Genomic DNA, 25,041 nt, shown 5'->3' on the forward strand with positions numbered 1-25,041 from the left:
GATTCACGGTCGTTTCGAGGCATTTCGCGGTCAATTCCCTTCACTTCACGGTCATTTGCATGCACTTCGCGGTCAAATTGCTTCAAACCATGATCATTCCCATGCATTTCACGGGCATCCGAAACAATTCCGTGTTGATTCACGGTCGTTTTGAGGCATTTCGCGGTCAATTCCCTTCACTTCCCGGTCAGTTGCATGCACTTCGCGGTCAAATCGCTTCAAACCATGATCATTCCCATGCATTTCACAGTCGTCCAAAACATTTCCGTGTTGATTCACGGTCGTTTCGAGGCATTTCGCGATCAATTCCCTTCACTTCACGGTCATTTGCATGCACTTCCCGGTCAATTCGCTTCAAACCATGATCATTCCCATGCATTTCACGGTCCTCCGAAACAATTCCGTGTTGATTCACGGTCGTTTCGAGGCATTTCGCGGTCAATTCCCTTCACTTCCCGGTCAGTTGCATGCACTTTGCGGTCAAATCGCTTCAAACCATGATCATTCTCATGCATTTCACAGTCATCCAAAACATTTCCGTGTTGATTCACGGTCGTTTCGAGGCATTTCGCGGTCAATTCCCTTCACTCCACGGTCATTTGCATGCATTTTCCGCTCAAATTGTTTCAAACCATGATCATTCCCATGCATTTCATGGTCGTCCGAAACAATTCCGTGTTGATTCATGGTCGTTTCGAGACATTTCGCGGTCAATTCCCTTCACTCCACGGTCATGACCGTGCATTTCGCGCTCAAATTGTTTCAAACCATGATCATTCCCATGCATTTCACGGTCATCCCAAACAATTCCGTGTTGAGTCACGGTCGTTTTGAGGCATTTCGCAGTCAATTCCCTTCACTCCATGGTCGTATTCCATGCATTTCACCGTCAATTCCCTCCACTTCACGGACAATTCCATGCATTCCACGGAATTATTTTCGACCACCCATCCGCTTGACGGAATAAGCAAGAATACGACCTCGAAATGAAGAGGCATGACCGCGAAATGCCTCGAAAATGACCATGAATCAACACGGAATAGGCGGGATTGACCGTGGTATGCATGGAACTGACCATGAAGTGAGGCGATTGGACCGCGAAATGCCTCGAAACGACCGTGAATCAACACGGAATAGGCAGGAATGACCGTGATATGCATTGAAATGACCATGAAGTGCCCTCACAACATGAAGTGAATGGGCATAATTCAATATACTCTAACAATTTCAAAGAAAGCAACAGATGTATTCAATATACAACATTTACAGTCGTATTACAAAAAATGCACTTCAAATTACATTATTTGGAAGGTATTGGAAATTTGCAGCTCCGACGATTATGACCCGTTTGTTTGCAACGTCCGCATATTTTTGTAGTTCGTTCCTCTCCACGGGAAAGGATTCGTGCCTTCTTTGGTCTTCCAGCTGACCTCATCTGTAGCGGAGGCCGGATTCTCGAACAGTACTCCTTGAATGCAGGAGAAATTTCCCATTGACTTTGGTCCCGTACTGGGTACACCGAATTTTCATAGGTGATCTGATAATTCCTCGCCGTGTACAACGGGGAGCAATACGAGTAATGAAGAAGATTGTAGTTTATACATGCTGAAAGAACATGAAAACAAGGCAAACCCTTTACTTCAAACTCGCGATAAGTACATGAAAACTCATTGAGTTTGACGGTATCATTGTAGTCTCCCACAATATAGTATTCATCTCGGGAAATTGCGTGGCAACGAACATCTCGTGCCTTCGGTATGAGATCCTTTATTTGTTTCTCGGCCCACGGTGTCAACGGTCCAACAAATGATGAGGCTAATTCTCTTCTTTTACAAAACATCTCTTGAATTTTCAATCTGACCGTCTCTATCAGCATAGTCACTGGATATTCTCGTGCTTCTTTGAATAGAGCGTTAACACACTCAACTATGTTTGTAGTCACCAAATTGAACCTTTTTCCTGGGAAATGCGAAGATACCCACTTTTCATAACCTATTTCCCTTAGCCATGCATGTACTAGGGGGTTGGCAAGTTCGATATGATGCATGAATTTATCGAAATCAGCCCTCCTACAAGTCTTTACAGCCTGCCAGTAGTAGATTTCCAATGACTTGTCTTTGAACGTATCCACCAAGTTTCGGTATATATGGTAGGCGTAGTACCCATGGATTGCTGCCTGGAAGACCTGTGGAACTTCTTTCATTAGACCTTTATGACGGTCTGATATGATAACAAGACCAGGTAAATTCCCTAACGAATCGTTGAGGTATGTAAGGAATCAATTCCAACTGTTGCTATTCTCTGATTCTCCGATACCAAAAGCGACTGGAAAGATGTGATTGTCACCATCCAATGCCGTAGCAACAAACAAAATACCCTTGTACTTACCTTTTAAATGCGTCCCATCAATGGCCAAGACCCTTCGCAGAGATATTTGAAAACTTCTAACACACTGTCCGAGCGCAACAAAACATCTCTCAAACCTCATCGTCTGTTGATTCACAAGCAGAGAAGTCAAAGTCCCCGGGTTCGCCATCCTCAACTCATGTAAGTACATTGGGAGTTCTTTGTAAGAGTCTTCATAAGACCCCATTACGCGATCCATTGCAATCTCTTTAGCGCGCCATGCCTTATTATAGCTAATAACAATATTATACTTATCTTGCATTGCGACTATTATGTCCTTCGGCCTTAACCCCATGCGTTGCTTAATGCGATTGACAACCAGTTCACTGGCCAGCTTACTGCTTGCTTGCCGATGATCACTCTTCATCCATGACATTCCACAAGTATGTTTTTCCTTGTAGGTCTTAATCTTGAATATTCCCGCACCGTTCACCCTAGATGCGTGCACCCTCCATTCACACTTATCTTCTATACATGCCACGGCGAATTTCTTCTTTGTGGAATACAACACCTTGTATTGAAAGTTGTTGCGGATTGCAAATTGCCTCAAAATATACTGACACCGGCTCTTGTCCTCGAACGTTTGGTTAACGGCTATATCAATTGGGTCATCAACAGAACATGAATACAGTGACAAGTCCGCATTGGTGAAACCAGCATCATCGAAAGGCACGATGGGAAGCCTGGTGGTGAAGTCCAATGATCGACCCTGCTCAGGCAATGAAATGTCGCTTCCACTCACATTTCCGATGTTGGATGTTGAGGGCAAATCTACTCTCGTAAGTGAAGGTGTTACCATGTATTCAAGTTTGAGGTTCACGTCAGCCGACAACCTAACTGGAGTTGTTATGAAGTTTGATGTATGACCTTGACTTATCATCAAGTTAGGTGTATGAGTCGGCACGGGTACCGGAGTGCTACTTGGAGGAACCTGTGAAGGTGAACACTTATATTTGTAAGTAAAGATATGTTCCTCACCCAAACTTCCTACTGCTGGGGTGTCATGTTCGAACCCACTATAACCGACCTGGTCTTCGAGTACTGGTTCATTAACGCGCTGCATTGTCTCGATGAATAAAGGGATGTAGTGATCCGGGTGCTTCAGTTGTGCTGTCAAGAATATTCTCACATCGTCATCGTCTTCAATTACAACTGGAGGGACTGATTGGTTTGTGCAAGGATACAATACCCTCAACCTTATATTGTAATCCTCAGTTCTACTCTTTGCAATTTTGTACATTTTCGATAGAAGTTGTTCATATGGAATGTCAACACATACAGCTGTAGTTTTCGACTCTCCACCCTTGTACGTATAATGATCATTTTCACAAACTAATTCCCCACCATATGAGCATAAGATGATTACTGAAGCCATTTCCTGAAAACAAACACAATAATATAACTCGCTTAGTGTTCACATGTATATGGTGGATTTGACCGAGTAGTAGGAAATCCACCATTGTACCAGCTCAAATATGACAGGCTTATCGGTCAGATTCGCAAAGTTTTAAATTACAGGAATGTATGCCACTCAGTTCGCGATGATTTTTACTCACTTCACAGTCAATTTTACTCACATCCAGGGAATGTTCGCATTTTTCGCGATGAATTATCATTCAATTCTGGGTCCTGAAAGGATTGAAAATGACTGCAAAGTAAGTGAACAGGTCCTGTTTGATTTTTGGGCTCACTTGTATTTACCATGTAATTACAAGTAATAATTATTTACCTATGTAATTACAACATCTTTCCCAATGTAGACCGTGAAATGAATATAATTGACCGTGAGGTTAGGGGGATTCGCATGGAATTAACCGTACAAATGCGTGGAATAAACCGTGGAGTGAAGGGGATTGACCGTCAAATGAATGGTATTGACCGTCAAATGAATGTCTTATTGGAAATTTGAATCGTAGTGATAACAATTCGCAATTTCAGGGCCTATTTGGTTTTCTGGCTCAAGTGTAATTATCTTGTAAATGAGTAATCATTATTTATCAAGGTAAGATCTTTCCCAATGCTGACTCATAAATTGAGGAATTTACCGCCCATACATTATGCCAAATGAATTCAAGGCATGACCCCAAAAATTAGGCAAATCAAAACAACAAGTGGACCACAACACACGAAATCATGAGAATTGAATGCCTACCATTAAAAACTTGCTGAGGGCCTTAGAAATTTTAGATCAAGCTTGTATTTATACTTTTCACTTATCCATGTCCATGTGACCCTATGAATGGGTTAGATGGTGAATAAACCTCAATGTGGGCCCAGTAAAAGAATCAACTTTCAACAGTGGACAAATTAAATCCATTGTTTCCTTTCACGTGGGCCAATTGAACATTAGATCTTCCAAATTTTTTCGCATATAGCCTCAAAATATTCTAAATTAACAGATGGACGACACGGATATATTATATACATTATGGTGGGCCCATGGATTTAAGGCAACATTTTCAGACTGGTTTTCTAGGTGAAATTACTCACTCGTTTCCAAACAAGTGAAAAAATGTAATAATTACTTCTTTACGGCGATTTAACTGGATTATGGAAAACCAAACAGGCTCAAAGAAAGCAATGGATGTATTCAATATATAACATTCACAAACGTATTACACTAAATGCACTACAGATTCAACGTCGTATTACAGAAACGCACTAAAATTTGATAGTAAATTGCGTGAAAATCACCAAGTAGTGTATGAAGTTAACCAATCAATTCAGTATATTGACCGGAAAGTGAGTGAAATTGACCACGATACTTCATCTAATTGGATGGTCACGTAAATTTGACTCAGCAATGCATGATATTGACCACGTGAAATTGACCATGGTCTTCTATGTAAACAATTACAAATTTACCTAAAATTTAAACTTCAAGGTAGTTGACCGCGAACTACAATCACTCCCTGACACTCAGTGAAATCCGTGTTTGAGAAAAAGAATAAGAGTGCGTTGATGTCAAACACGTTCTTCGGAGAGAGGTCTTCAAGATTTCGCGTGCATTCGTAAAAAGAATGCGCTTGGGCTCAAGGAGAATGTAACAGGGAATATGTAATGTGATAGTATCATGAAGATTATATGGCGATTTAGTGAAGAAAATGAAGATTATATGACGATTTAGTAAAGAAAATGAAGATTGTATGGCGATTTAGTGAAGAAAATAGGTGAAAAGAAGAGAGAGGGTTGATAGACACGAGTCCGAACGTGTTTTTGGGCGTAAATGAGACGGTAGGCTAAAATTGAAAAAGGAGGGGCATTTTCGACCTTTGGAAAGGCGTCCGTACAGCTGGGGCGTATTCTCGCAAAGGAAAATGAGGTGGGCTTAGTCTCCTAATTGGGCCATAAATGGGTCGTACAGTCATAAATTACTCATCCGTTTTTCCAGCTCATTTTAGGGATCAGATCCAAATCTCAGGTGGACCACACCATAAGAAACTATGTTGATTGAACCCCACCCTAAAAAACTTCCTATGGCCCACTGTAATGTTTATTTGCCATCCATCCGTTGATAATGTCACACAAATTTAGATGAAGAGCAAACTCTAAGTATTAGTTTGTTTTAAAAACTTTATGGTCCCAAAAGGTTTTCAACGGTAGGCATTCAATTAATACTGTGATTCACCTGATATTTGAATTCACTTTACTTTTGGTCTCGTAACCTAAAATGAGCTGGCAACACGAATGAGCGGCATGGATATAAAATAAGTGCACCATAGTGAGACATACAGCCACCCACTAACCCATGTAAGACTGACCAACCATCGGCACATGCTTATCGCCGTCGGAACGGGATTGTGTCCAAACCTGGATGGGCCAATAAGCCGTGTGACCAAGTCTCATGTGGGGCCCAACGTGATGTATCGGTTTATCCACACCGTACATCCATTTTCTCGTATCATTTTAATATGTGGTCCTAAAAATGATGCAGACACAACGCTCAATTGGAACACACCAGAGATGATTCTTGCGTTTAATTTTTTGTGCAGTAATTCAACCCAAACTCACTATTTGGTGTGGTTCACTTGAGCGTTGGATCTTCTTCATTATTTATCTTATATATTAAAATTATCTTAGAAACTGTATGGACAGCGTGGATAAACAAATACATCACGTTGGAACCACAAGCGCTCTGGTCGTACGGCTTATTGATCCCACCGAGGTTCGGACGCAATCCACTTCCATCGCCGTCAATCCTTTTTGCTCGATTTACAAGAATATTTGACCAAATTACGAAAATATCCATCCTCTCGGACGGGGATTGCGTCCCACCCCCGCCCGTCTCTAGGCACGAACGGGCAGTTCTGCGGGCGGCCCCACCGTGATTTATCGGTTTATCCACGCCGTCCATCCCTTCTATCAGATAATTTTAAAGTATGTACAGAAAAAATGAGAAGATACAACGCTAAAGGGTACCACACCAAATAATAAGCTTGGGTTGCATTTAGTGCACAAAGCATTAAATGCAAGAGTCATATATGGTGTGGTCCACTTGATCGTTAGATCTGCCTCATTTTTGTTTTCATAAATTAGAATGATATGAGAGAAGGGATGGACGGCGTGGATAAACAGATACATAACAGTGGGCCCGGCAACGGAACTGCCCGTTCGTGGTGAGAGACGGCCGGGAGAAAGCGCAACGACAACGAGGGTACTACATATATCCGGGAGGGGATTAGGTGTGACCAGAGGGCCAAATAGATTTTCGTGACAAATCCACTCCGTCCATCTGATTTCGTGATACCGAAATCAGCCTAGTTATAAATTAGTGACCATCCATCCAAATTCAACACGGCCCACCTGATGATCGGACCATGGAACATACAAGGTGGGCCCAGCTGATGAATTTCAAAGATCAACCTTTCATCAAATTCCTTTTTTCACATGCATGAGGCCCACCTAATGGCCCAACCAGCCTAGCTTTTGTGCCCCACAGCATTCACACTGGGGCCCATGGCCGGATCCCACACACGTTTCACGTTTTCACGTGCTGATGGATCAGGATCCTAACGGCCGCTCGCGTGTGAATTCCCACTCTAACTACTCCATTCCATCGCTTTCGTAAACAAAAAAGGCCCACCTAACTCCTTCCGTGGAAAAAATGCCGGATGAGTTAGTTGATATGCCCACCACATGGGCATGCACTCGGCCGTGGCACACATGCCATACGTGTGACAAATCCAAACCGTTTAAATAGAGGGTCCCATTGTAGATGGGCCATATCGCCAGGATTGAATAGACCGTCGTGACCTTTAAATTAGTGACGATCCGTTAGTTAAATTGAGCCCATTGATTGTGTTTGCTTTAACCATTCGTTATGTCCACCAATCAATCAGTTAGAATTATGACCCATCTCAGCGAGGATAACAATTTGGACCGTTCAATTTTTGGAACATGTATGGTGCATGGTTAATCTCTTAGTGCATGTGTATGGATCATCACACACTTACAGAGTATCAAATCTTATGTAATATATGTCCCAATCAATCCCAGCCCACCTACCCGCAATGGGCTGAGAAATTATTTAATGGTCCATGTATTTGCTGGAATTTTAAAGACATTAATAATGGCCATATTGTCAGATCATGACCCATTCAAATGGAATGAAATTGTGGCAATTCACTCACCGTATACGTCACGAGGCACGTCAGTCCACATCATCTATTTACTGGCCATGACTTGGATGGTTAGGATTATTGGGTCAGTGTGATATTCATGCTATGAACCATCGGCATTGAAGAACATGATTTGACGGTCTGGATTGATATAGGTGTACGCCCTCCTTTATGATGGATGGATTGCCACAATTAATAAATGTTGGTTTACTTAAGAAGGAAAAGGATTGGATTATTGAGCAACACACTTTCATGTGGACCCTATCTTTTTTGTGATCCAAATCACTCCTGTGGTGGACCATACAATGGATGGTAAACAGCCTTGCAATCTCCTTTGTTCCTAACCATTCGATCGGTCCCATTAAATCTACTGTAATTTCCAATATAATCAGATGGGTAGGATAATTAGGTAGGAGTGATAACGAGGCACTGGCCATCACACATGAAATGGCCCACAAGATCAATGGGCTACTTTAATCCAAAGGTTGCCCTGACTTGTACTATTATTGCGTGTTACAAAAAAGAGGCCTTTCTTTCTAGCATGAGCAAACTTAAAAGAGAAAACCTTTGATACTCTAGAAGAATGTCATGGATGATACACGGGCACTTGGATGTTGCGTACTTAGAATATAAGTAATTCAAACGAAACCGTCTAAATGGTCCGTGTATAAAAGGAAATTATGATTATTTGATCATTGGCCTATTAGATTAGTGGAACATTGTTAGACAGTTAAGGGTACGAATGAAATGCAGATGAGGGGGCGAGAAAAAGAGGAGACCGGTGAGCGACCGATTCTTAGTATTTTCTTTGCTATGGCCCATACAAGTCCTCCATCCTACTAGTTTTTAAGTAAATAACCTAATCTAAGCTATGTCACATAATCATTAAGGCTATTTGGAACTTTGGATTAAATGGTATGGAATTACATTAGAGCCAAGTAACATCAATATTGCACAATGATTACATGTATGGAAACACATGGTATTTTGACAGTCAAATCTTATAGTTATATATCTAATCAACACACTAGCTTTTACAACAAATGCCAGCCCCTTGTTAGTATGTTTAACTTAGGTGTATATGAATGGATTGCATGAGCAAAAGATATGCACCTACCGTAAGGTCCACAATTGTAGGGGATGTATCTATTGTTGGGACCGATTGATATGGGATATAGATTAATTCAATTCTTTCAATCATTTCCAAATGTTAAAATTGGCATGGTACTATAATAATTAGTTTTTTTGTGACAAGTCAACTCATAGTTAAAAACCCTAAACTCGTCACTAAAAGAATTTTGCGACGACTGTTGCTAGTCGTTAATTTTATTACAAATATTGTGTCACAAATTTTATTTAACGATGAAAACGTTAACCTGTCGCCAATGACTCAATCATTTGTAATGATCTAATAACTTGTCACAAAATACCTAATTATTTATAAGTTGACATGTCGCTAGTGCAATTTCATACCACCTGATCTGAATTGCAAGCAAGCCATAAATTTCTACATAGCTTCTGATAATGCTTTACTTAATCATAAGGTCACACCTAAAAAGGTTGACAGGTCAATGCAGCTTACATGGATTAAAAGAAGAAATAAAGAGAACTTCAGCTACATGATTCATGGCTCTTATAAAACTGAGCTGTCACTTGTAAGGATAAAATTCCAAAATTAATGCAATTAGATATAATATATATAATATATAGATATATGCATAGGCATACCTACCATCGTTGTACCATTATAATTTTTTATTACAACCCATGGATAATATAAGATTAGTTATCATTTTTTTTATTACATCCCATGCATAATATAAGGCTATGATTATGTTAGTGAGTGGATCACATGTCAGACATCACGGCAGATGGTACACGCTGTGAACAAGCGATGTATCAAAATGGGGCTTGGATTCCGTAGTGACCCTTCCAGTATTGGTAGGTGCTGTGGGTCCCACAATGATGTATGTGTTTTATCCATGCGGTCCATCCATTGTGCAAGCTTATTTCAATGCTTTATGCAAAAAACGAGATAGATCCAAGTCTTAGGTGGACCACACCAGAGGAAATAGTGGTGATTGAATGCCCACCACTAAAAACATTTGGGGCACAAAAGTTTTGGACCAAGCTGATATTTCTATTTTTCCTTCATCCAGGTCTTTGACCGAATCAGTAGATTGGATGGGAAATAAGCATTTCAGCGAGCCCCAAGCACATTTTAATGGTGACCATTCAATCACCACCATTTCCTATGGTGTGGTCCATGTGAGATTTGTATCTAACTCATTTTTTAGCTCATGTACAAAAATGAGCTATAAAAATTGATGCACCGCATGGATAAAACACATACATTATAGCAAACCCATGTAGCTTTTCCAACATATACGTGTGCTCTATCTAATATGAAACCATCCATTTTCATAAGAGGGTGTTTGGATGCTTATAAACTTATTAAGTTATAATTCCATTACAAGTAATTTGATTATAAGAAGTGTTTATTTGTAGTTTTATTTGGCTTTAAACTGTAATTTGATTACAAGAAAATACTTATTTGTGTGCGGATAACTTGAAATTTGTTTATAGCATTTATTTAGGTATTCACTTACAATAGAGTTTGGAATGGTAAATCCTTTAGAAATAGTTAAATGACATAAAATATTTATGTAAGATATATCGTTGGGATAGTTCAATTGATAAAGCATGAGACCAACTTTTACAATAAACAAATCATTTGATGTGCCATAGAAGTGAACCCACCAATTCAGATATAGCATTAAAGTTTAACAACATCCTACTATATGAGAAATTTCAACCCTAGTTACAGCAACAGAGAGAAAGATGGAGAATCCGCAACTCTTCCTGCTTTAAAATATTTTTAAAATTATAGTTGTTACCTGAAATTCTTTACCTGTAATTTAAGATATGACTTTTTCTCATATTTTAAATCACAACTAAAAGTTGTAATTAGATTACAGCCTACACTTTGATTATAGATAAATATACCCATCCAAACAATGTATGTAATTTGATTACTTGCAATTTGATTACAGACAGATGTATCCCACCCCAATGTGGACGGTTTTCCTAACATCCCATCATTGAAAAATAAAAAACAAAACAGGGTGGTAGGTGCATGTATGGCCCATCTTTTGAATGGACTGGGTGGGAAGAACTTTGGGCTAAGGAACGTAAATGCTAAAACTACCCTACGCCAGAAGTCCAGGTACGAGGAGCACGTTTGTGGCCCACGCATGAGAGAGAGAGAGAGAGAGAGAGAGAAAGTACCCTACGCCATAAGTCCAGGTACGAGGGGCACGTTTGTGGCCCACGCATGAGAGAGAGAGAGAGAGAGAGAGAGAGAGAGAGGGACCACGCATGTGTTGAAACGTCCAAACCAAATGGACGGTTCAGATGCTACAGTTTTCATGGCATTTGAAACAGCCACACGTTATGGTTATTGGAATTTCCACATTTTGCACGTGTTGTGGTTGGTGGATTTCCAAACGTTTGAAACTGATGGATTAAATGTAGTTAATGGTATAGAATGAGCGCATATTAGGTATTTCACATTAGGTGCAAAAGCCCGTAAGAGGCTCATTGTGTAGCCGATTACAGCAAGTGTGTACAGCAACAGTGCAGTAAGTGAAAAGCAAAAAAAAAAATTAAATTAAATTAAATAAAAAAGGTTTTTATTTTTATAGCTTTGTGGTATGTACGGTTCTAAGGCTTTGTAAAGCCAACAAACTGGTATCAGAGCGAGACAATCCTGTGGGACTAGGTATCATTTGAAGGCTCAGATCGTGTGATCAAGGTATTGCCACTGCTACACCAAGAAAAAGGCGTTGTTGATCCGAAGTGTGAAAAAGTGATGGCGTCCATCCAGCCACAGATTCCAAAGTTATCTAAGGATAACTATGAAAACTGGTGCATCCGATGAAGGCTTTGTTTGGATCCCAAGATCTATGGGATATCGTCAATGATGGGTATGTAGAACCCACAACGGAAGAAGAAGCTCTATATACCGTTGATCAAAGGGCGGTCCTCAAAGATCAAAGAAAGAAGGACAAGAAGGCTCTATTTCTTGTCTATCAAGGGTTGGATGAGTCTACCTTTGAACGGATCACTGAAGCGACAACATGCAAGCAAGCATGGAAGATTCTTAACATAATCTTCAAAGAAGTTGATCGTGTGAAGAAGGTTCGTCTCCAAACTTTTAGAGCCGAATTCGAGACCTCACACATGAAGGAAGGTGAGATCATTTCTGACTTTTTTTCAAGGTTACTTGTTATTGTTAACAACTTGAAAAGAAATGGTGAAAAGATCGAAGATGTACGGGTTGTTGAAAAAGTACTTCAATCCCTCACAACCAAATTTGAGCATGTGGTTGTTGCCATAGAAGAATCAAAAGACTTGGAAAATCTGTCCATTGAAGAACTGATGGGCTCGTTGCAAGTACATGAGCAACGAATGCAAAAGAATGCGGGTTCAATGCTTGAACATGAGTCTAAGTTGACTCTAAATGAATAAAAGAATGGTCATACACAACGAGGGGGTCGTGGCACTAGCAATCGTGCAAGACGCAGAGGGCGTGGATATTATCCAAGCCAATCACAAAATCACCAAAAGATTACCAATTTCCATGGAAGAGGAAATGGTAGAGGACAATCCATGCGTGGACATGGAAATACAAAAAATATTCAACGTTACAATTGCAACAAGTTCAATCATTATGCTTCAGACTGCTAGGGCAAACCAGTGGATCAAGATGAGCATTCTAATTATGCAGAAGCATCAAATCATGAAAAAGAAGACTCCACAATTCTTCTTACACAAGAAGAAGCATGTGATCAACATGACGTGTGGTATCTCGACTCTGGTGCAAGTAACCACATGTGTGGAAAGAAGGAATTGTTCGTGGAACTGGCGGAAAATGATCGTGGCAATGTGAGTCTAGGAGACTCATCAAAAGTTCCTGTGAAAGGTAAAGGAAAAGTTAAAATCTATCAGAAGAATGGTGTGACGAATTTTATCTCCAATGTGTATTACGTACCAAACATGAAAAGTAATATCCTTGAGAAGGGGTATGTCATACACATAGAAAACAATTCTCTCTCTATAAGAGATGCACACGGGAGACTTGTGGCTCAAGTCCATATGGCAAAGAATCGCATGTTTCTGCTCCATATTAACACAAAAGCTGAGAAGTGTCTCTATGGACTTGTGAAGAATGATTCATGGAGATTGCATCTTCGCTTTAGGCATCTCCATTTCAGTTGCCTTAAACTCTTGTCCTCATCAAGTATTGTGCATGGCTTGCCGGCTATTGAAGCTCCAGAACATGTGTGTGAGGTGTGCACACTCGGCAAGCAACAAAGGAACTCCTTTCCGAGTAGAGTATCCCGAAGAGCAAGAGAACCATTGCAGTTGGTTCACACTGACATCTGTGGACCATTGGAGCCAATCTCTCTTGGAAGCAATAAATACTTTATTACCTTCATTAACGATTTCAGTAGAAAATTGTGGGTATATGTAATCAAAGAAAAGTCTGCTGCTTTTACTATTTTTAAAAATTTTAAGGCCCTTGTTGAAATAGAAAGTGGTCTTAAAATCAAAACCCTTAGATCTGATAGAGGTAGAGAGTACACCTCAAATGCCTTTCGAGAGTATTGTAGGGATCAAGGAATCAACCAACAGCAAACCGCAGCCTACACACCACAGCAGAATGGCATTGCGGAACGAAAGAACCGCACCATCCTCGACATGACAAGAACTATGCTCAAAGAGAAAGGAATGCCAAAAAGCTTCTAAGCAGAGGCAGTTGCATGTATTGCCTACTTGCTCAATCGGTGTCCAACCAAGAGCGTAAAAAATATGACACCACAGGAGGCATGGAGTGGTTACAAACCAAGCGTGGCGCACCTAAGGATCTTTGGGTGTGTCACCTAGGCTCAAGTTCCAGAAGCGAGAAGGAAAAAGCTTGATGATCGTGGCGAGAAGTGCATCTTCGTCGGCTACAGTGAAGTATCGAAGGTGTACAAGCTTTACAACCCACTAACCAATAAAGTAGTGGTGAGTAAAGATGTAGTATTCTGCGAGGAAGATGCCTGGAAATGGAACGAGGAAGATTCAGCCAAAGAAAATCAAGTCACGGTTGAAGAACATGAAGAAGAGAAGCATGAGAACCAAGAGCAGACACCTGCAATACCCTCTTCCGCCGAAACGTCTGCAAGCAGAAGTCCAGCGATACGTTCCATCTCCTCTAGAAGTATTCCAACAAATCAAAATTCAGCCAGCACGTCATCATCCAGTTCTCCTTCACCCTTGACTCCTATCAAAATGAGGAGCCTAAACGATATCTACGCCGAAATTGAGGAAGTAAATTTGTTTTGCTTGTATGCGGACCACGAGTCTCTTACATTTGAGGAGGCCGTAGAAGAAGAATGCTGGAGGACGGCTATGGAAGAGGAGATCCAGGCCATTGAGAAGAACAGTACATGGGATCTGACTTTACTTCCTCAAGGCCAAAGAACTATTGGCGTCAAATGGGTGTATAAGATCAAGCGAAATACTGATGGTGAAATAAATCGTTACAAGGCAAGGCTCGTAGCAAAGGGTTACAAATAGAAATACGGGGTGGATTATGAAGAAGTCTTCGCTCATGTTGCTCGCCTTGACACTGTAAGGATGATTATCTCCCTTGCAGCCCATTATAGTTGGATGATTTAGCAACTAGATGTGAAATCTGCATTCCCGAATGGAATTCTGGAAGAAGATGTCTATGTTGACCAGCCTAAAGGTTTTGTTGTTCAAGGGGAGGAACACAAAGTGTATCGACTGAAGAAAACCCATTATGGGTTGAAGCAGGTTCCTCGTGCCTGAAATGCACGCATCGACAACTATCTTCAAGAGAACGGCTTCACCCAATGTCCATATGAGCATGCAGTCTACATCAAGAAAAATGCTCATGGCGACATCATCATAGCATGCCTATATGTTGATGATCTGCTGTTCACAGGAAACAGTCAGGTAATGTTTGAAGAATTCAAGCATGCTATGTTCAATGAATTCGAGATGACTGATGGTGGATTGATGTCCTTCTTCTTGGGCATCAAAGTAAAACAACAAGTCGGCGGCATTTATATATCATAGAAAAAATATGCCAAGGAGTTGCTTAAAAAGTTCAAGATGGCAGACTGTAATGCCGTGAACACGCCTGTAGCAACGGACCTGAAGTTGACAAAAGAAGGAGGAAGAAGCGTGGACTCGACTCTATTTAAGAGTTTGATTGGAAGCTTAAGATATCTCACAATCACAAGGCCAAATATCGTCTACAGTATTGGACTTCTAAGCAGGTACATGGAAGTGCCAAAAGAATCACACTGGCTAGCTGCAAAAAGAATCCTCAGGTACGTCAAAGGAACGATGGAATTTGGTCTTTTCTATCCATACGAAGATGAAGCAATACTGTATGGATACTCAGATAGTGATTGGGGAGGTGACCAAGATGAAAAGAAAAACACCACGGGATATGTTTTCTATCTTAGATCAACTGCTTTCACATGGAACTCAAAGAAGCAAAGTGTTGCCGTTTTGTCCACATGTGAAGCAAAGTACGTGGCAGCATTGTCAACAGTCTGTGAAGCAATATGGTTGAAGAACATGCTAAAAGAGCTGAAACATCCATAGGAGGAATCCACCATTATATATGTGGATAATAAGTCGGCAATCGAACTTGCCAAAAATCCGGTGCAGCATGGAAGGAGCAAGCACATTGATACTAGGTATCACTTCTTAAGAGATCAAGTAAAACAGAAAATGGTGAAATTGGAGTACTGTCACACCACTAAACAAGTTGCGGACATATTCACCAAGGCATTACCGACTGATACTTTCAGACAACTAAGATCGATGCTTGGAATGAAGCCTGTTTTGGTTTGAAGGGGAGTGTTGAAACGTCCAAACCAAATGAACGGCTCATATGCTAAAGTTTTCATGGCATTTGAAACAGCCACACGTTATGGTTATTGGAATTTCTACATTTTGCACGTGTTGTGGCTGGTGGATTTCCAAACGTTTGAAGCTGATGGATTAAATGTAGTTAATGGTATAGAATGAGGGCATATTAGGTATTTCACATTAGGTGCAATAGCCTATAAGAGGCACATTGTGTAGCCGATTACAGCAAGTGTGTGCAGCAACAGTGCAGCAAGTGAAAAGCAAAAAAAAATAATAATAATAAATAAAAAAGGTTTTTATTTTTATAGCTTTGTGGTGTGTGCGGTTCTAAGGCTTTGTAAAGCCAACAGCATGAGAGAGACACAGGAAAGAAGAAAGAGGATTATAAAGGGGGAGATAACCCAACAGTTCTAAAGGAAGAGAAATAAAAAGAGGGAGAAATCCCTACAATCTTAGAGAGAGAGTATCAATCTCAACAATCCCAAAGAGTAAGAAAGATATAAAAAGAGATCCCAACAATTCTTTCCCCAAGAAAGAGAAGAAGAGAGATAGAAATAAAGAGATCCCAAGAATCTCAAAGAGATGGAATCAGCGTCGAAGACAGCGTCCCTCGATCCACTCCTCCATTCGCTAGGCTTTGAGATCGATGAATTATCACCGACAAGGGTCACCGGACGGCTGAAGGTGACTGCGATATGCTGCCAGGTACCATATATCTTTCAACCACAGCTATAACATGCGTCTCCTCTATTTTTATTTTTATTTTTTAATTTTCATCCATTGATCGGTTGGATGGTCATGATCAGCCTTTTAAGGTATTACATGGAGGCGTATCAGCCCTCATCTCAGAGGCCCTAGCAAGCATGGGGGCCCACATGGCATCTGGGTTCAAGAGGGTTGCTGGAGTACAGCTCAGTATCAATCACCTCCAATCCTCTAAGCTTGGAGATGATATTGTGGCAGAAGCACATCCAATCAAAGTTGGCAGGACCATGCAGGTTAGCATTTCATTTGACTTTTACTAACTCTTAAGTTTTTTTTTTTTTTTTTTAAATAAAATAAAATCTTATAGTGATTTTGATTAATGACTTTCGAGTTGGATCCGGTTCAGCACCACTTGTCAGTATTGAGAATAGATGGCCACTTGGATATGAAGCAGCTTGCCTAATGCCTTGCCATTACCAACCTTTAGTACTGGTCAGTCCTCCGTGGGCTCCACCATGATGTATGTATATTATCCATGCCGTCCATCCATATTTCCAGCTCATTTTAAGACATGAGTTCAAAAATAAAGAAAATCCAAGTCTCTGATGGTCCACACCACAGGAAAGTGGTGATTGAACACCCACCATTAAAAACTTCCTAATGCCCATTATAATTCTTATTTGCCATCCAACCTTCTGATTAAGTCACACAGACCAAGATGAAGGGAAAACACAAATATAAGCTTGATTCAAAACTTTGGTGGTACCAAAGAAGTTTTTAATGGTGGACGTTCAATCACCACTGTTTGTTGTGACGAGGTCCACCTGAGATTAGAATCTGCCTAAAAATTAAAATTAGATGGAAATGTGGATGGACGACTGATGTAGAGCAGGACACAGACACTTTCATGGTAAGGATGGATCAGAGAAGGCCTGATCAGAGGTGGAAATTATCTGGACCATCAGACCTTAAATCAGTCTATCTCGCAAATTAGGACGAGTTTTTCGATATATTATATATGATTTTGGGGTAGGCGGACCTACCTAAGCCAACCAAAGCCGTGATGCTGGGTCTCCCACGCCGGATTTGTAAGATTCCATCAAACCAACAGTCAAAAGTCTCATTTAGTTTCTTTTTAACTATAAATAACGAGTTTTAGTTGAGTATAACTTTTGATTCTTTGAGTTGTAAAAGTCGTGCCCGACATGAAAAGTGGTTAGAAAAGTTAGGAGAGTAAAACAGTTGGGCCAAATTCGATACTTACTATTTTTGGCCAAAAACCACAAAATTTGAGAGGAATAGAGGTTGTTTATAAATAGTAAGTTTATTATTTATAATAAGTCATGTTTTTAAGATGTTTGAGCTGGAGTCTAAGTCTAAACTCCAATCTAGGTTTGAGTTCCTTATTTAAAGAGTTGTAATTTCATTTTTTTTTATCATCAATAAAGTTATTCCAAATTTATTATGAACTATTCTTATCCCTCGTTGATTCGAGGAAGTTCTTTGAGAAGTCTAGAGAATTCGAGGAAGTTCTTTGAGAAGTCTAGAGAGCTCTATGGATTCGTCGTTATCCGCTAAGGAAGACGGTGTTCACATCATCACATCTCCCTGTACCAACAGTATCGATAAAACACACACATCCTAGTGAAGCCTACATATCTTTTAAATTACCCAGGCCAGCACTGGAGGGGTCGATAAAAATCCGACCGAGTCCCTTGGATCTAGTTGTCCAAAGTTCAAGTCAACCACCAACTCGGCTGATCGACTCATGACTCAACTCAAGACTGCCCAAGTTGTTTGTGTTGCCGAGTCAAAACACCACCATTAGCCATACGTCTCAAACCTATTGAATTGGATGGTTCGATTGACTTTAGAGATATGCACCATCTTAATGACCCACAACCAAATACTGCTAATAATTATATTATTAAGAGAACGTTCTACTCCTATATTTCCCAACATGCTGGGCTCCATATATTCTTGTAAAATAAAAATTAAAAAATAAAAATAAAAAACATGATTTTGATGGTCTGTATAAGACTAACCACCAGCCCAAGAGCACCCCATTTGGCTCCACGCTCGGGCTGAAAGGTTTTGACCAGATTTCATCCTGGTCTGACTTTCTTGCTTCTGTCATTCACCCTGTTAGCCTTTTAAGGCCCACCTTCAAGTCAGGTTTGGGCTTAGAAACAGATAGAGATGCTGATGCCTATGTGAATCGGATTTGGGCTTTAAAGACCCTCCCCATTTCCAACATTTTCCCACTACAAAGAGGATTCATGTAGAGTCCCGGGGCCTTAAGAAGTGTAAGTTATAGTTCTATTGGGCTCAGTGACCTTGAAACAGTTGGTCAGATTAGCCTTGAATGTACAGGGATGTCCTAGCAAGCACCTATTCTAGTTTCCTCCCAAGTTCACACCTTACCAAAATAAGAAGGCTGGCAAAGTAGGGTATGGTAAGTCTACTTGCCGGCAAGCGCAAGGTCGCAGTTGCCTGCAAGTCTCAGGTTCCATAATGAGCAAGGCCATATGTTGAATTCCCCTACACATGAACAAACCACTGAAGTCTACTTCTCCTTGTCTTATTACCCATTGGCTCCGTAATGTAGGGGCATTTTCACACCGGGCTCGAGTGGGGTGGCCCGTGTGAGGTGGGTAGCTCATGTGCGGTGGGCCCCACCCTTGTGAGGTGAGTGGCTCGTGTGAGGCAGAACCCATGTGAAGTAGGGCCCACGAGGGGAGTTCGGCCAAGGTCCTAATCCATGCGATGTGGGCATGGGCTAGAGATAAAGGGATTGATTCGCCATGGTCTATCAGTTTGAGCTTTTAGAACAAGTGATTAGTTGTCCTGCATCACTTTGTTCTTAAGTTCCCTCGAATTCATTCATTTCTAATTCTATCCTTTATTGTCTTGCCACCCATCATCCATTTCAACGTCCTCATTTCACCTACACTCATCATATGAACATGTTGTTTCTTAACTGCCCAACATTCTATCCTATAAAGAATGGTTGGTCTTTAGTTTGATTTGGTAAATGAACATCTCCATTTCTTCCACCCAGTTTGAACTCTATGGGGTTCATCTTTCCACTCAATGAATTATCAACCTAAAGATAGCAAAGTCATCATTTTGGAATATTTCCATTATAAGAGTTTCTGGTTTATGGATATTCCCCATCCATTTTAAGGCCAATCATATAAAAGATTGGATCATGGAAAGATAACCCAAGATCCAAAAGATGAAGTCCGGACATCAATACAACCAGATGCATTACAGCATGACAATGGTCTGCAGTTTTTAGAGTTGGAGAATGTGTTGTAGCTGTTACTGTTGAGAAAACTTGTTTCCTCTGCATCAATTGTTAGGAGAGAGTAATGGGGATACTGAATGGAGGCTCCCAATATTTCATCTACAAGTGGGACCCTTTCAGGACAGTCATCTAGACTGTTGATCTGATGGGACACCATGTAGATGGGTGTGGCCCAAACTTTCAACCCTGCCTACTTCCATTTAATACATAGATTGTTTATGATAAATTAAATTTTTGGATGCAATAATCAGTAATTACTGATGTGAAGGTGTGGGAGGTGAAACTTTGGAGAAGCAATCCATCATCATCAGAGAACAAGGTCTTGATATCCTCATCCAGGGTGACGCTCCTCTCGAACATGCCTGTGCCAGAGACGGCGATGAATGCTGGGGATGCTCTAAAAAAGCACGCCAAACTATGAGTGGTGTGGAAATCCCGCCGGTATGCTCTGATCAGGTCAAGACTAACCTGTGTTCACGCATGCATTTATACATGCACATCATCTATCCAAGCCATGGAAGATACCACTTCTGCAATTGAGTGCAATGTAAATAGATCAAGACATTCTCCCACACACATGCTACAACATGAATTTGGCCCACCCATGGTTGGGATATGAAATATGCATTGGTGATTCGCGCTTTCTGGAAATTTTAGTGGCAGTTTGCAAACATAATTGGAGTTGATTGCAAATAAATGTGGTTAACTGAGAAGAAGCTTGAAATCTTCACTGGCTAAAGAGGTTTGCTAGAATACATCTGGACATATTGCTGTAGCGAAAGTTAGGATGGCCCAAGCGGTTTATATGATGGACCCCACCATGGATTGGGGGACACACTTAAGGAAAAATCTTAGATTGAAATATTTAAACCATTTGATTATTCAAATGTTTAGGAGACTGTTCATATTCAAAGAAAAATATGCAAATGATCAATGGTTGAAATGTTCCTATCTTAGAGTTGGTTTTTTTAAAAAAAATTTATAAATGTTTATCCCCTATCTAAGGTGAGACCCATCATGTGAACAGTTTGGATAATTGATCTCACCCTACCCTATAGCAATAAGTCGAGATGTATACTGGAAAACATCCTCGCTGAAATCCAGGCCATCAATCATGCTTCCCTTGGAGAGTATAGGTTGAGGATCAGCACAAATGAGTTGAAAATCTACAATTGGATGCCGATTCCTCAGCACTCCAATGACGACCTTCAGCGGCACCCAAGTATTGAGTTTATCTCACGAACTGGGACCGGACAAGGCTGGAAAACTCTTCAACAGGTGTAAAGTGGAGATCTCTCTTTTAATTTTCATCGAAAGTGGGGTGATCCTCTTATGGAAAAAATACATTTTATATTTAGGAAGATCCTAATATAGGAATAGCTTTACAATTACTAATCATAAATCCTAAAATCCAATCAAGATCAACATTCAGATTTACAATCTAATACTTCCCCTCAAGTTGGAGAGTGAGCACTGAGAACTAGAGCTGTACACTATCTGAACAGAGTCAAGCTTGGCCCAGCTCGGCCAGCAGGCAACCCCACTTCGAACTCGGCTCGACTCGACTCGTTCCTCAAGCCTGATTGGCAAGCTCGGCTCGGCTCGGTCAGCAGCTCGGGCCAGTTCGAGCCAAGTTCAAGTCAAATTCGAGTTCAAGCCTACGAGCTGAATTCAAGTTTAGGTTTTAGGGTTTTTAATACATTATAATATTATATATATATATATATATATATATATATATATATAAAATTTAACTATAAAAATATTTACAAAATATTTATATTAAGTGAACCTGATCCAAGTCAAATCGAATCGAATTGAGTCAAGTTACGAGCCAAGTCAAGTCAAGCTCCATCTAGCTCGGACTCGTCTCGAAATTTTTTCGACCTGAAAAAATCAGCTCAACTCGGCTCGAACCCAATTTTGAGCCAAGTTGAGTCGAGCTTTTCTGAGTCGAGTCAAGCAAGTTAACCAAGCCAAAGCTAACTCCGTTCATGTACAGCTATACTGAGAACGCCCAACTTAGAGTTTAATTGTTGAAATGATTCCTTACCTAGCAGTTTGGTAAATAAATCGGTAAGTTCATGAAGTTGTGATGGAATGTAAAAAAGGCTGAATTAACCTGGATTGAATCTTTTCATGTACAAGCTGACAATCGAGCCCTACTCATCTGAGATGGGCCTTATCAGACGCTACACAAGTTAAGGATAAAATTCTCGAAGGATGGAAAACTCACTATAAGGTTCACCTCATGGTAGAAGGGAATAGACTCTGTGAAGCTAGTTTTAGTGTCTCCTTCAAAATACTCCCAAATCAAGTTCGGCAGCAGCACAGAAGATGAACTGTTTCCACAGCCTATAGTCTCCCATACCGTAATGGGAAGGACTGTTAAAGCTGCAATTGCATTTGGAAATGATACTTTGGCAACGAACAAGTACCATGATCAGGTTTTGAGAATATTTAAATGGAAACGGGAGCTTGACTAGATTAACAAACACACTCTGATTTGAGTGGATGGAATTTATTTATATTCATTTTCAATCAATTAGGGTGTGTTTGTTTGCACCACATGTCATGATATTTCATTATATTTTTCACTAAAATCGACTGATTAATCATGAAACATGATGAAATTTTCATGATATTTGTTGCAACCAAACAAGACCTTAAATAGCTTCATTTCAAAAAATAAATAAATAAGATAAAATAAGATAAGATAAGCTCAACAAGTAAAAGCTCAAGTGAAACAAAGAAAAACTAAGCCTCCAAAAGCTCTCTCTCTCTCTCTCTCTCTCTCTCTCTCTCTCTCTCTCTCTCTCCATTTTCTTCTCTTATTTGAATGTGAGGCCCACCTGCACTTTTTTTTTATATCTTTAATAAATATCACCAAGTGTTAATGATGTAGCACCATTTACTTGGAGAGGAATACTAGATGCAATCAAAGTAAAGGATTGCCAAAAAAATGTTACACTATGTAATAGCTAGATTCTTAAATCATTAATGAAAAATCTTTTAAAATGAAATTGGACTATTCATCTTATGTTTGATGTTTGTCACGTATGATATCTACATTATGTTGTAATTGTGGGCCATACATGGCATAATTCCATTTGGCAATGCAATGATCGGTTTGGATCAATCGCATGACTATCAGATTGGGACCCACATTGTTAATAGGTGTAGTTGGTTTATGCGCATGAAGAACAATAGACAACTTTGCATAGAGTTACATTGGGACTTGGCTTCTCACCCAGCCCTTGGAAAGAGTAGACGTGGGGATGGAAGAGTCCTATGATGGGTGGGCTTCTTCCATAGCCACCCTATGATAAAGAGTGTTTGGTCCCCCATTGGAGAGCTTATGGGCATAAGTATGGTAGAGGCGGATGATCGACGAGACATCACTTCATCTACCAGCTTCAACAGACGGTGTAATGGCCGATCAAAGTATGTATGGAAATGTGTTGAATTCTCTAAATTGATGCTAGTAAAGATCGCTAGAATCGCTGCGGTGATTTCGACACATTACTCTCATGAGTCACTCTGGATTGATTACGTTAGCCCAATCAATGCCCAACAAAATAGAAAATCTGGATTATTCACAAAAAAAAAAAAAAGCCATTTGATCATGTATATGATTTATAAGCCTTCCCTCGTTCTTCTCAGGACTTTGATAGTATGATATTTATCATTCTTTCAATAGCCAACAAAGTAGGGGTGTTTGTTTATGTGAAATCCACTCTAACCACTAAGTGTTTCATCTTATGTTAAGCCCAAGTCCCAATTATTAGCTCTCTCCGTGATTCAAGTGGGCCACACCAAGGGAAATAATTTGGTGGGTTAATCTGGACTGTTTGTTGATTCCAATTTTGTGGTCCACCTGAATCATGGATGTGACTAATTTTTCATCCTTGGACCTAAATTTGGGTCAGTAACCGGCTGCTTGAAGTGGATTTTGAAAATACATGATGGTGATGCTCATCCCAAGTGTTTCATCCAGCTATACTATATTATGAGACTCTATGGCCAACTGTGATGTATGTGTTTTATCCACACCGTCCATTATTTCCTCGAGTTCATTTTAGTGCATGAGTCCAGAGTTGAAGTATATCCAAAGCTCAAGTGGATCGTGCCATAGGAAAAAATGGGAATTGAACGCCTACTGTTGAAAACTTCAGTGGGGCTACAAAAGCTTTGGATCAAGCTGATATTTGTGTTTTCAACTCATCCAGGTTTGTATGATCTTATGAACATTTTGGATGATAAATAAACATTACTGTGGGCTCTAGAATGGTTTCAACGGTGGATGTCATCATCACCATTGGTTTTTTGTGGTATGGTTTACTTGAGCTTTAGATATGCTTTAATTTTGGATTCATGCTGTAAAATCAGCTGGAGAAGCATATGGACGGCATGGATAAAACATATACTTCACAGTGGGCCCCACAGAGCCTTTATACCACTTTAAAGAGCTGTGGCAGCCTCACTGCCAGTCTGACTTTCACTAAATTTGAGATGAAGAGTGATGTATTTGTCTGGCCCACCATTACTTATTTTCATAATCCACTCCATTCAGCAGGTGATTGACCAAATTTAAGTCTTAGGGATGAAAAACCAGTTTCATCCAAAGTGCATAGGTGACACTTACTCTCCAAACTGTTTCCTTTGGTGTGGTCCACTTGAATAACAGATAAGGCTGATATTTGTCCTTTGGGTATAACATGGGATGACACATCTGATGGTTGGAGTAGATTTCATATAGACATCATGGTACAGCCCACTTTAACCATCTGCCAATTAAGATCTTACTTCATTATATCCTTAAAACTTTAGTATTCCGTGCTGTCAGGTTTGCAGGAGACCGGCTCTAGCTCACACACATATAGAGAGAGGATTGCTCACCTGCTCACTAGTTATGACTGGTTCTCGTAAAACTTTTTGAAAAGTCAGTTCGAGTGATATGAGCCCAAAATCTAAACCCCACCTAATGCAGCACCCCATGAAACTATTAGGGCCGAACTTTTACCCTCATCCAAAATTTTGGTA

General features: G+C 40.3%; 2 protein-coding genes across 2 annotated transcripts; one reads left to right on the forward strand and one right to left on the reverse strand.

The window, feature by feature from the left end:
- Positions 1-1,300: 1,300 nt before the first annotated feature.
- Positions 1,301-2,203, reverse strand: LOC131225947 (uncharacterized). The gene has a single exon (XM_058221568.1). It carries the CDS (start codon positions 2,201-2,203, stop codon positions 1,301-1,303), a length of 903 nt encoding a protein of 300 aa, XP_058077551.1.
- Positions 2,204-16,374: 14,171 nt separating this feature from the next.
- On the forward strand, positions 16,375-20,954 carry LOC131225798 (1,4-dihydroxy-2-naphthoyl-CoA thioesterase 1-like). The gene is made up of 3 exons (XM_058221392.1): positions 16,375-16,688; positions 16,790-16,981; positions 20,267-20,954. Exons 1-3 carry the CDS (start codon positions 16,566-16,568, stop codon positions 20,417-20,419), a joined length of 468 nt encoding a protein of 155 aa, XP_058077375.1. The 5' UTR covers positions 16,375-16,565; the 3' UTR covers positions 20,420-20,954.
- The last annotated feature ends 4,087 nt before the right edge of the window (positions 20,955-25,041 follow it).

This window comes from Magnolia sinica, chromosome 14 (assembly GCF_029962835.1).
Source record: "Magnolia sinica isolate HGM2019 chromosome 14, MsV1, whole genome shotgun sequence".
NCBI lineage: Eukaryota > Viridiplantae > Streptophyta > Magnoliopsida > Magnoliales > Magnoliaceae > Magnolia > Magnolia sinica.

Coding starts and splice junctions, on each gene's coding strand:
- LOC131225798 (XM_058221392.1), top strand. CDS start 16,566: ATGGAATCAGCGTCGAAGACAGCGTCCCTCGATCCACTCCTCCATTCG. Junction 16,689..16,789: donor TGACTGCGATATGCTGCCAG/GTACCATATATC, acceptor GGTCATGATCAG/CCTTTTAAGGTATTACATGG. Junction 16,982..20,266: donor AAGTTGGCAGGACCATGCAG/GTTAGCATTTCA, acceptor ACTGATGTGAAG/GTGTGGGAGGTGAAACTTTG.
- LOC131225947 (XM_058221568.1), bottom strand. CDS start 2,203: ATGAAAGAAGTTCCACAGGTCTTCCAGGCAGCAATCCATGGGTACTAC.